The 14,055-nt window shown below is 31.2% G+C and overlaps 2 protein-coding genes across 4 annotated transcripts in view; one reads left to right on the top strand and one right to left on the bottom strand.

The window, feature by feature from the left end:
• Positions 1-467: 467 nt before the first annotated feature.
• Positions 468-3,240, bottom strand: LOC131852644 (glucose-6-phosphate 1-dehydrogenase). The gene has a single exon (XM_059203341.1). The coding sequence runs from the start codon at positions 2,941-2,943 to the stop codon at positions 1,462-1,464; it is 1,482 nt and encodes a 493-aa protein (XP_059059324.1). The 5' UTR covers positions 2,944-3,240; the 3' UTR covers positions 468-1,461.
• Positions 3,241-4,475: 1,235 nt separating this feature from the next.
• The window catches only part of LOC131852705 (protein ultraspiracle homolog), a 51,204-nt gene continuing 41,624 nt past the window's right edge, over positions 4,476-14,055 (top strand). Inside the window, exon 1 of one of the 3 annotated variants that reach the window (XM_059203422.1) lies at positions 4,476-4,822. In XM_059203422.1, the coding sequence (XP_059059405.1) occupies positions 4,753-4,822 (70 nt within the window). In that variant the 5' untranslated portion in view covers positions 4,476-4,752. Of the gene's footprint in view, positions 4,823-7,683; positions 7,796-14,055 lie in introns of those variants that run through there. The other 2 variants (XM_059203420.1, XM_059203421.1) reach the window with 2 other exon arrangements.

Here is a 14,055-nt window from a genome sequence, read left to right as displayed (position 1 = left end):
AAAACTTCGTCCTAAAGAAATACCTATCTGTACATTTTAATTATATCTATTGGTAGTATATTTCTGGTAAGCGTTCACAAAACCATGTAAAGTCAATTATATGAAAATATGAAATTAATTTGTGTGAATAAAGCCTAGCAATACTTGCTAGGCTTTATTCACACAAATTAATTTTAATTATTCGGGTGTAATAAAAATTTAGACCGAGGGGTGTACATAGAAATTACGACGATCTGAATTCGAACCTGTAGCGGTGCCCTCAGACCAAAGTCGTATCCGTCAGGCAGGAGCCGACCTTTAGCGGATCCATAAGTCATTCCGCGAGTCTGATATGCCATCTGCACTTACCACCATAGTTCGATGGAGCTGTAAAGGCCAGCAGCAGTAGCCAACACAATAAGGATAGATAAAAAAATATACTATATGTAAGAAGTAAAATGTAGGAAATCCAGAAAAAAATGCAGAAATCAGATTTTGCTTATATTATATAAAAAAAATTACAGTGAAGTAATGTTTGTTTCGCAATATAAAAATTAATAGTCATAAAAACCCAAAATTGAAAATAGTTTTAGAGAGTCCCCATTAGTAATGAGTTCATTTTATTGCTAATGATGATATCATGAATATAATGTTACTACATAATAGTGTCTGTGTTCATATTTAACAACTTATATAAAACTTCACAAAATCATTTAAAAATAAATACTAAAAATTTTATGCTAATTTGCCAGGTAAGTGATTAAAGGTTGGAAATTTAATATTCAAGTCAGACCTCAACATAATACTTTTGTCTTAATATTATTAGTCAATACACAGGTACTTATAACAAATCTCACTGCTAGTTTAAAAAAATATATTATTCATACAAAATAATTGTAACAAATCAATTGTTTATTATCTTAGTCATATTATCTAAATTAAGTACATATCTATTGAGTTCAAATCAAGTTACAATCACATTATACAGATTATTTACAAGGTGAGCTAAGTTGACCTTTCTTACAAGAACAATACTGAACTACCTGTTTTTTTTGTCACTAATATTGCTTAATAATCATAATTATATTATGATATTATTTTTTAATACAAGTTAATTATTAAGGCACTAATTTCCCCTTATATTATTACTCTCTAGTCACAATGAAACTTATGTGCAAGCATAATACTTACATATAAACATTACAAGGGCATATGAGACTTTAACTGACCTTAAAATGACCTTAACAATACCAATTAATATAAATAAACTTAATCATGAATACTGAAATTTGTTATTACAAGTAAATATGGAGCTATAAATATGCTCCCACATTTAGTGGTCCCTATTTATAAATAAAAATATTAGGAATGTTTTTTGTACATATAAAATTTTAAAAAATATTTAATAGATAATACCAGTTATTTAAAAGCCTTAACAAAATATACTGTCACCTATATTAATATCACAACAAACTATACATGTTAAGGGAGTGGTTTTTTCCACTTATATGAACCAGAATATTTAAAGTCATATTCCAGTAATTTTGTATCAGCTTGTAGCGGTCCCCTTGAACCAAATACATATGAAAGAGGTTTAAGACGTTGTTCCTCCAGCAGCTGTAGAACTGGTGTAAAAATACGCCAAGCTTCTTTTAACTCATCATTACGTACAAAATGCATCTGTGTTCCAGTAAACACATCTAGTATAAGTCTCTCATAGGCATCAGGAACATCGGTTTCTTTATATCGCATACTGTATGTTAGATCTAATTCAGTTTCCACAAGGTCAAATTTCATACCAGGCGATTTACTCATGAACTTCAAGTAAAGTGCCTCTCCTGGCTGAACTCTTATAACCAACTCATTTCTCTTAGCATTACCATCAAATATGTCACCAGGGACATCTTTGTATTGTACTCTCACTTCTGCTTTTCTTTCATTGAGTGCCTTACCACAACGCAGTATAAAAGGCACTCCTTGCCACCTGGCATTGTTTATATGTAAAGCAGCTAATGCATATGTGGGAGTAACAGAGTCTTTTGGGACTGTTGGATCATCTAGATATCCGAGTTGCTCCTCACCTTGACCCTCAGGGTTCCCAACATATTGTCCTACAAGTATATCATCAAGTTTAATCGGATTAATATGCCTCAGTACTTTAACTTTTTCATCTCGAATATCATTTGGGTTCAAAGACACAGGTTTTTCCATAGCAACAAGAGATAAAATTTGTAGGAGATGGTTCTGCATAACATCTCGAATTATACCAAAATCATCAAAGTAACCTCCTCGACCTTCAGTGCCAAATGGTTCTTTGAAGGAAATTAGCACTGAGGCAATATTTTCTCTATTCCATGAAGGACTGAAAATTTGATTGGCAAATCTGATGGTCATCAGATTCTGGACCATTTCTTTACCTAAGTAATGATCAATTCTGTAAATCTGTTCTTCTTTAAACAAGCCAGCTAGGTGATTACTCAGTTTATCAGAACTTATAGCATCGCGGCCAAAAGGTTTTTCTATAATAACTCGGGTAAATCCTTTGATTGATACACAAGCATTTTTTATATTTACAGTCACATCTTCAAACACAGTTGGAGGTACAGCTAAATAAAAAATTCTGTTAGCAACAATTCCTTTTTCATACTTGGCAATTGTTTGATTAAGGAACTCATAATCTACTCGTTTATTATATGATCCAGCCAAATAATCGTTTGCGTCCCAGAATTTTTTAAACTTTTCCTCTTCTCCAGGACGCACTTTTATATATTTCTTGCATTTTTCTTGAACATCCGAAATTGACAGGTTAGTACGTGCATAACCAATAAATTTTGTATTTTCTGGAAGAAGATTATCACGATACAAATACCATATAGTAGGATATATTTTTTTCTTAGCAAGATCACCAGATGCTCCCACTAGTATAAATGTATGAGGATATTCAAAATCGGTTTTATTTTCCATGATTATACCTAACGTGCACTAAAACTTTAAAAGTCAAGTTTTGAAGGACAACTAGCCTAAGTTTATACAATTTTAACTACTCGTAATTTAAATATAATCACGTATCAGATACAAAATAAAAATAATAAAGAGTAACACGTAAGTACATAGACTAGAAGAACTATCAGTTCTATTTAAAAAACACGAACAAATGCGTACGAATTAATCAGTAGAAAATATGTATATACTTTTTGCGAAGTAAAAATAAAAAAAACATTCAACTACTTAGAACTTCACTGACAAAGTGAGACAATAAGTTGAGAAACTAGATTCTGTTTGACACTATTAACCTTGACGTTGATGAAACTACCATTAGGGATGAGATATACATGTTTAATAAACATCGATATTTTGACTTCGGTAACATAGACAAAAAAACTGAAAACTAGAGAAAGTAGACGGAAGCCGACACTAAAAAGTAAAATAACACAAAATGATATAGCAATTACTGAGACACATATACAACCTACAGAAACATAAAAATGTTCGTAAAAATTAAACATTAAATTATAAGAAATATGGATCAATTCAAATAACAACAAATCAGATAGACCAAGGAGAAACAATGATCTTTTTGGACATTATTATTTATCATAAATTGATTGATTAATTGATTATGGATTGACATTCTCAACATCGAACAAAAATAGATATGAAAGACGTAGTAATAGAACCTATTCCTCCTTTTTAAAAGATGGTCAAGAACTAAAATTAAATAGAACAAAAATTTACAATTTAGCAACCTAAGAAAACTAAAGGCAAAATGCGTTTATTAAAGTTTTGATCATAATTAAAAGTTTAAAATATATTTACTTAACACATAAGAAAAAAAATATTTTTGTTCTCATAAAATGTAATATTATTATTACACTCTTACCACTATCACTACTAATCTGTACAGGTACCCTACCTGTACAGATTAGTAGTGACTATACAATTTATACTATACTGTATGCGTGGAGTATATTATGGTATAAGCGAAATTATAGATTTTACAGCCATTAACCACTATATGTTTTTGTAGCCAGTATCGATAAAGTAAACCGGAAAATAAATTTCTAACAAAGCAGACTTCAAATACTTTTATAAAGCAAGTTTGTTATAAATTTTAATTGATATTTACCAAAGTATTTAATTTTTATACAAATATAAGTTAGAAATTAAGATGTACAGTGTTATAACATATTATTTGAGGAATAAACCTACTACTTTTCAAAGCATCAACAGTAGAAATTAATATTAATATTAATTAGAAATTAAAAGTTGTATATGTAATTTTATTTCATACTTTGTTTCAGGTTAAAAAATTATAAGAATTTTAAATTTAAGCCGCATGTTATGATTCCCTTAGAAAGAGACACGCTTCAGAATTGTTTATCCGTTCCGGTAGACAATACAATGAATATCAGAAACAGAGACTATTCCAGTTACTTACTCAATAATTCCTTAAGAAAAACGCAGATTTCTAAACGAAATTTCTCTGACGTGACGCTTACTAGTTTTCTGTCATCTGTCTCTGTCTTTTTGTGTATTGAAATCATTATAAATTATTTTTAGCTAATTACTTATTTGTGAAATCATAAATAAAATTTTCGTTGCGTTGTTAAATATAGATTTCATTACTGAAGTGAATCAACAGGTTTAATAATCAATGTGTTTCAAGGAACCCCCAAAGATTTATGTTTTACAACGGGTGTAATTTCAAGTATAGGTATATTTAGTTCAACGACCTTGTTACTGACAGGTTCATCTTTGCCACTGTAATAATTTATGAAAGTGTTGAACCTATTGAAGAAAATATATATATTAGAAAAGAGGATGGAGCCCTCAAGAGAATCAGGCAAGTACATGTTTTATCATATATACAATACCTATATTTATGTCACCTACAAATCTTACTACAACAACATTTATTATGCGAGATAACGAATTGTTTATTTAGATTATATTTTTGGATTTTTTAGGTCTAAGTTTGTTAATTTTCGTCAATTAGTACGTGTTATTAATACGTTGTATTATGGGAATGTGTGGCTATGGTTCATTAAATAAAGAAGTAGATTTTGGCTTAGGTATGGTCTGCTATGAAATTCAGCATACTATACTACAGTCGCGTTTACTAAAATTAACTTTATCGTAGTGTAAATATTAAGAAATTAACTATTTTCGTGGATTTATAGTATGACAAGGTTTAAGTACATGCCAGTACAAGGTTACTTTGCCAAAGCAGATGTGCTTCAAAACCATGAGTGATTATAACTAAAGTTTATGATTCCAATATGTTAGATCAATTCACACAATACCACCTAGTCCTAAGCTAAGCAGAGCTTGTGTATGTAAATACATACATAATGTATTAAGAATACACTCAGACCAATATAAAAAGTCATGAATATAAATATTCGTAGTGTGAGGAATCACACTTTCAGCTATAAGAAGCGACACGGTGTGTTAAATCGCTAAAGCACCGAGGCAGATATAGCAGAATGTAACTTAACATTACAAAAATATAGTTAGAGCCATCATTTCCATTTTTAAGTTGCATGTAGTTACATGGATAAGACTGAAAGGAGCTATTTGGAATATGGAGATAAAGATTTGTGCTATTTTTTTATATAAGGCTTACTACATTGACATATAAACAGACCTTCAAAAATTTAGATAACAAATTTTATATTAATATTTATTTTGTAAATTTGAAGCTGTACATTTCATTCTACAAAGAGCTAGAGAGATTATCCCTGCAACACTCTCTTTTATCATAGAGTATTACTCTCTAGGATGACAAAGAGCTGCAGATTTAATCTCTGCCTCCTTCTATTATACTAATAGGCTAGTAGAAGTAGGCTCAATTACAGTAAATGAGAATTGTAATAAATTTACAGAGAGAGTAGAGCTCTCTCTGTAAATTTATTTAGTTTTGTTGTAGATAATAAGATTAGATATTATCAGATTAAAGTATTAAATCTGTTTAATTTGGAATTCACTAGGCTGAGATATCGAGAACCTAGATTTGAAAATATTAATTTAACTAAGTATTTCAACATTATATATTTATTTCCCATTTCTAAACATAATAATGTAGGGTCCAATAGGAAATCCATTTGAACAGAATTACTGATCAATTTAGTTGTTACACTCACTAGAAGAAAAATATGCCTTAATTGACAAAAAAATTCTATATATAATATGCAACAGAGTGACTGAATTATTGTTCTAACTAATCAATTACTTAATACCATTATTGATATTTAACTGCCTTTGACCACAAATTATTGTATTGTGCTGTGGCATTAATTAATAATAAATGAATAGTAACTGGTAATACTATTAATATCACCAGATGGCGTTGCATGTAGAAATTTATTAAGTAATCAACCTAGGAACTGAAGGTTTGTAAAGTGTAGAGGTTTCATACAGTGTCATGTTACATAGTTCAGTTATATCAATCTAGATGGCGCTACTGGTATAAATGAAGCACATAGTTTGTATCACACATATTGAACATAGGAATGAAAATTGAAATTAAAAACCTATTTAATTTTTTTATTTGTATTATAAACATTATTATATAATTAATGTTATAATAATAATTTTATATGAAACAGTATGGTGTGGCTTAATATAATATTAGATTTACTGTTAACCAAAGGAAATAACTCTTGCCCAAATACTATATAAAATATGACTGTATTGTGAAATAATACTACTATAATTACTCTGATATTATCATATATTCAAAATTAATTTCCTCTAGTGAATTTTACATTTTATAGGGAATGTGGGCATGGGCCAATTTTTAATTAAAGTAAGATTTAATATAATCATTTTAAAGTTTTTCTGCACAATTTTGATCAAAATAAACCACATGTATGTAAACAGATAGTTGGAAAATTTTGCAGCTGTTAAATAAATTATTAATCAATGAAAATTAAACTTGCATACAAACTATTGTTTAGAAATATTGCTATTGGCTAAATCAAAATATACACAATGTATAAACAGTAATGTAACAGTAATAAACCACAATGGTGCTTAAAGAAATGGTTGCAAGCCCGTACCAAATTTTTGCAGCCGCCGTTTTCAATTTACATAATTACTTCAGCTTCAGCTTCAGATTAAAAAAAATCTTACCAATAATATGTACCAGTGTTTTTGCTTGTATTAAAAACAAATGACGGCTTTTCGATGGTCCCGGGATCGATTCCTCGCAATCTTTCTTTCAAATCTTTGAAATTTTCGTCCGTGGTCGTAAAATTAGAGTTTCTAACTGTTCTTGTTGTTCCTTAACTGTTCCTCTGATTAGTTGGTTTTGGTCAAACATACATATGACTAAAACGTCTAAAGCACAAGATATAATTTAGATGTTATCTAGATCATTATGGCTACCACTACTATATTGTATATAAGTAGTATATAGTGTATATAAGTGTAGTAGGTCTCTATGATGTTCTAAAGTTATGAGGCCTACAAAGCGAGTTGTGGTTGAGGGTATACTGGTGTACTGGAATTGGCACCGCCACAGTGCTAGCACGTGTGATGCGGCGGCGACATGCGACAGGCATCGCGGGCGGGTAACAGGGTGAGGGGTGCGCAGTCGTGTGCAGTGGACCACTCGACGTCGCACAAGGTCAAGGAGAATGATTAACAACGAAAATACAGCAAAACAAACGGTGGCGGCGCGGACACGAGCGGGGACGCGGCGCGGCAGTCACACCAGCGACGCCGCCCGTACCGGCTGCAGGACCGGTGACGCTCGCGACGGTATTCGAAAATCGATGCACGATCCGCAACCGGCTTTCAACATATTTCAACTGTAATTTAATAGTTACCTTTGATGAGTGACGTCACGAAGGCCCCAGCCGTAACGCCACCGCCACTAGCGACCGTGATGCATTACTCCAGACTACGGCACATAATATCTCATGGCATTTGTGTCAACTTTAAAAATGAAGTTCTGCATGTTGCACAATATTTTATTTCTCTCTGTGAACAATTTGATAGACTTATATTCTACGATTATTATATGCGTACAGTTGCTATAATCACGTATACGTCGTAAATTCGTTGAAAGAATTAATTAATATATTTTACTTATTTAAGTATAACGAGATTTGCTAACATTTACTTGTAAACATGTATTATGATATCGTTAATTCTAGAGAATTTATACAATTTACGAACTCGTTCACCTATAGTTTTTTTAAAGCGTTATTCATAGATAACTCTATAAACATGCTTTGAACATGGAGCTGTTCATGTTCTTCAAGTTGTGAATATATAAGTAGTTAAATATGTAAGATAACTTTAATTTTTCAATTTGATCTAAAACAAATATTTAATACTTTCAGGTAAATTTAATCTTCATCACATTCAGGGATCTGAAAAAATATTGTCTAGTTATTTTTTTTAATGCTCATGTGACCAACACTCAGCATATTTGTTCATTGTGTGTTTGTAATGTTCAATAAACAATTGTATTGATATAATGTGTGAATATCCTTTAACTTCACTTGTGTATGCTTATAAAGTAGCAATGTTTTAATGCCCTTATATCTTTATCTGACACGAGTTGTAGAGAACACTGCAAGGTTGCAAGTGTATTGACTCTAGGCGTCTTCAATACATTTATCTGGACCTCGAACGTTGTAGTTATATTTCTATTTAATAATTTTAAAATACTTTACTTTCTATCTCTTTAACAAGGCAAGAACTTTACTCATTTGATAGTTTGACGTCAGCGTGATGTAACATTGTGCCGAATGCGTGCCAAACAGTACGGAGATGAAACGAGTATCTTGCTAAAGCATCGTAATAAAGGAACAACAAAGGGATGTTTTGATTTAGCCTTGTAACACTTAGTCAACAATCTAACCATCTCCGCTCGTCAATCAGCTATTTGATGCGTAGGCGTATTTTTAGCTTTACTATCAAAACAAAATTCATACTTCTTTTATACAAATATTACTATATTGTCTGCTTACATTTTAATTTCTACTCAAATTAACTCTTAGCTTTACATTAGATAAAGATATTTTCCTTGAACTTTGAAGATTAATTATGAGTAAATCTTTCCAGTCTTTGTTCATGTCGTCGTCATATTAATCTCATAATACTTTTTACTTAATACTATTTTTGTAATGTGTATTTAAAATAATGTCTCTATATTATTATTACGTGACCGAAAGTCTACAGAAACCTATTAAATTCTTTTTCTTTTCTGTATCTCCATCTGTAGGTTTTAAAGTTCCGAATCTTAATGAAATTTGACATGAAAATAGTGTGGGTATCACGAGAAAGAGCATAGGCTATCTTTTATCTCAATAAATATCTCGTAATAACGAAAGACAAAGTAGCTTGTAGCAGTCAGTAATTCATAAATTTAAATAATATTTTTTTAAACTACTTACACTTTTCAATAACCCTGCTCACTTTACAAGCTTCGTTCTACTTCTTTTCTTAGATCTAGTAATAAATAGTAATAATGACATTTATTCAACATTACTGTAGGGTTATTTATTGAGTACTAGTGGTGGCCTAATGGTCGAATTAGACCATAATTAATTGAAGTTCAAGTTTGAACATTATTACGGTTCTATTATAAAAGACAATAAGTAATATGTATTTGATACATACCTGTATAGTATATAAATTATGTGTCAAATACATGATGTCTGTAATATTTTTTTTTGTTAATTTAATGTAATTTTTGTATTCAACATTCCTCAGTATAAACTATAAGTGTAGGAAATTTTATACTTCTTCGTCCGCGCAATTTTCATAAATATAATACGTGAAGCAAAAATTTGTAGTTCTTTTTATGAAAATTGCGCTTTACGTATTATATATAAATAATTATATTAATACGCCCAACTCAATCCAGTGTTTTGCAGTTTCATTGAAACGTAATTAGTTAAACCGAATAAATATACCACTATATTGGTTAGTTCCTTTGAAGACCACGAAATATGAAAGCAGTGTACATAGTAGTGTATATTTACAACCAAAACAACATATTCCAATGTCGATCGATCGCATTTGGTTTGATGGTAGAGCAGCTAGTCTTTTAGTTTTTCTTCGCCTTTATAACACGTTGATACTTTCTTACCAGTATTAAAATAATACTTTACTAAGATCTGTTTTTCTTAAAAGCAATTAGGGTAATATTTTGCATTAGATTATTTTCTGTACATATAAATAGATCTGAAACAATGATGGTAATGGGTGCAGAGAATATTAATACCTACTATATAATCGGAAGTAATTTCTAGAAAGATTTGGATTGTGACGAAAAAAATGTTGAATCCATCTCTGTTGCTTCTGGCTATATTACTTACTTACAGAGAGATACAAATGGTAAACCTAGTCTTGATTAACAACGTCTAACGTATTATTTTAATATTAATAACGATAATCAAAGCATTTATCAATGAAAAATATAGTTATTAAATATAATAAATAAAAAAAACATTAGCGAAACAGGTAAAATTATGATTCATTCTGTGTCCATCCATTCTACACAAAATAAAGTAGGTACGAATTTATCATTAGTATTCCTAATGTGAGTTAACGTGAGGGCGGCAATGAATTCAAATAAAGTAGAAGGCCTTGACAATGATACAATTGTCTTGGAAACCGCTCTATAAAATAATAAATGAATTTTTATTTGAGTCCCAGAATACATTACATGTTAGCCGTGCTTTATAACAATTAATATTATGACGCAAATATGACTACAGTACTTGTAAATTTGAAAATGTTTTAATATACTTATGTAATAGGTAGCCATATTACAAATGTAGATCTACTTGAACTATGTATATAAGGAACTATATGATAGATGAACTAAGATAGTATTTCATAACTTTTGTCTTTGATCTTTCCATACTCAGTTAAAATGACACTTACTGAAATAAAAGTGAGAGATATACTAGTAGTAACTATAAATAACATGAACAGTAGCCCTATATTGGAATTACCCTTAAATAAATTCAAAACATCAGTTAAATCATATTTACTGAGCAAGGCCTATTACTCACTAAACGATTACTTGAATGACGAGCGTGCATGGCAATAGTTTTTCATGTACGGGATTTTCATTTAATGTTAGACATAGACACCCATATAAATATCTATGCATTGTAAATAAACTGGCTTTTAAAAAAAAGTAATACAATTGAGTTTCTTGCCAGTTCTTCTCAATTGGATCTATATACCGTACTGGACGGTAGGGAAAAAAAAATATAATGTAAAAACTTGACGTTCATAAGCGGCTAAATTGTCCTACAGGAATAAATAATTTTTGAATTTGAATTTGAATGTATAATAATTCATGTGTCTAAATACCTTTATACTGATGTAGAATAAAATGTAGTCTGTGTGGATACCTCAGTCCTACCTCTTTGAGCCGCTAGTATTTTGCTTTATAAGTTGTATTTCTGTTGAAAGGTTAGATAAAATAATGAAATTATAGGATATGTATGCGTAACATCTTAATCCTCCGTAGCGGTAAAGTAATGAGTGGTTTCAAAGGCTGATAACGAGGTGTTCGTGGTGCTGTTCATGTATATAGGCGTAGATTACCATTTACTATCAGCTTGTACTATTTTAGTTACATAAAAAATAATGTTGAATATTAGGTAACTTACTGCATTTGTCTTTTTGGAATCTGAGTTGAGTTGCATGATAGAAAGACATGGTTGTCAGAGTCTTCGTTGATGCTTTTTCGTCTGTCATCCGCTTTGCCACGTGTAATAATTCTTTCTGGTTAAGTTGTTCTCTTGTCCTTGTGTGCATCGTGATTGATTCAGACGAATAACAATATGTCTGCATTATGTTTTCATTTTTATGTCATGTTTTAAATTTCTTCCATTACCGTTAACGACGTACTATCAACTTTTGATTTAGTCACTACAGGCTGCAGTAACTTGATCATAAACTCGTTTATATTTTCCTTACAATATAGTAAATCGATATATCCATAATCTTATCAGTTAATAAAACTTACTTGTATATATCTTTAAATAAAATTCGTTCAGGTGAGCATAGAGACAGGACTAAAAATCACATTACGTATAATATTTAGAAATGGTTAATGTATATTTGTTAATATAGTTAACGAACTTTATATGACTGCAAACCGAATTAGAAATTAATTTTAAAGTATATAAAATCGGTTATAGCGTGTCCCTAATCGCAAGTCTGTGCCGCGTCACGCCGCGGGAAGTGTTACTTCGCTTGGTCACGGCCAAGGTCTTCGGCGGCCGGCAAATTGTGCTCGTCATTATATAACTGCCTGATAAAATATTTGCGTTTTCTTTCTTGTATACACCTAATCTACTATTTACAGTCCCAATCTACCATTTACAATCCTATAATGAAAATAAATGGAACAACTGTACATGAATCTGGCATTTCTTGTTAATCTTTCAATATTTTTAATTACATAGGTTATTTTGAACTCCAATTTTATCTATACCAGGTTCATTGTAGGAAAATATTAATGGCAGGTAAGAGTTTAATAGATGATTCAGTGGATCTCAAAAACCTTACGTTAAGGTTGCATCTACGTGCTAATTACAAACGTTTAAAACACTTTCATCTGAAAAGACAATGATCAATTGATCAATGACCGGTGTTCAACTCTACAGTTTAAAATTACGGTTATGATGACATATTGACACACGTAATGATCTATTTAAACTAAGATATTACTTTAGAACAATTTGCCTTCTATGAAATACTACTGCGTAATATTGTCTTTAATTCAGTTTTCGTGCAGTATGAGTATGACAAAGGAATTTTAAATTTAAGAGACCTTTGAAATCTTGTTTATTTTATACTAGCTGTTCTCGCGACTTCGTCCGTGTGGATTTAAACTTTATTTTTTCTAAAATAAAAGAATATTTCTAAAATAAAAGTAGCCTAAGTTACTTTTTATTACATCAGCTACCTGCCAAAAATAGTCCCGTGAAAATCGGTCCAGCCATTTCAGAGATTAGCCGGAACAAACAGACAGACGGGACGGACGGACAGACAGACAAAAATTGTAAAAATTGTTATTTTGGTATATGTACCGTATTTATATTCATATGCATGTAATAAAAAACGGTTATTTCAATATTACAAACAGACACTCCAATTTTATTTATATGTATAGATTCTAATCTATAAAAATCACCCCATTATTATATTATTTTGTTTGGTTATAACATTATTGTATACCTGTCATAACTGCGTATGTGACTGTTATGATCATTTAAAATATTTTTTGTATAACATTTTAGTTGCCTTCTTCGTCCTTATGCCTTAACATTTATTTTATTATTATGTTCTGTTTTATTACGAAAGCTTTTAGGTAGTAGGTACATGACTACCTTGCGTAACAATGTAAAACGATTTTGGGGTCAAAGGAGAAAATATTTTATGTATTATTCTCTACTTTTAAAAGGGATTAGTATTTTTCGATATAGGCGAATAATCCTGCGCAATAGAGTTGAATTACGATGTATGTATATAAAATATTTACGTCATTATTTAATCATTCTTAAATCGGTACATATACGTATGGCGCGTACTTTATTGACACTGCGCAGCCTTTTTCAGATGATTCAAACAAGATACAACCTGGTAATAGTTAGAGAGCTGAAAGTTTTACCAGTTCTGACTGGCACAGTAAACCCGATCAGTCGATAAGCAAGGCTTTGACGTGCTAGTTGTAGTACTTGTATGTAGTATAATAATTTTACGTAATGTTTCTTATTCTAGCTCATGAGTAATTTTTGTAACTATCTTAGAATAGTCCACGTATTATGATTAAAACTCGAAGGACTACCGTGTCGTATCGAGTTCCGGTTATGGACGTCTTGGCCAGTGTAGACTGGCCAGCAAGCATAGCTTAGCGATCTCGTGTACAAACAAAAAACACCTGTAGCCGTCAGCGAATCGCCAAGGTCGCAGGCCCCCACAGCTCGCTTCTCTGCGTTCCGTTTACCCATATCTCGCGGCGAATGCACGCGTCTCGCCGCCCCCGCTCCTTTGACTCACCGCACCAGCGCGTCCCGCCCGCTGCGTTTC

This window comes from Achroia grisella, unplaced genomic scaffold, assembly GCF_030625045.1.
Source record: "Achroia grisella isolate CSIRO2021 unplaced genomic scaffold, CSIRO_AGI_Agris_v1 utg856, whole genome shotgun sequence".
Classification (NCBI taxonomy): Eukaryota; Metazoa; Arthropoda; class Insecta; order Lepidoptera; family Pyralidae; genus Achroia; species Achroia grisella.
The sequence above is the reverse complement of the archived record's forward strand: the minus strand, read 5'-3'. Positions and strand labels throughout refer to the sequence as shown.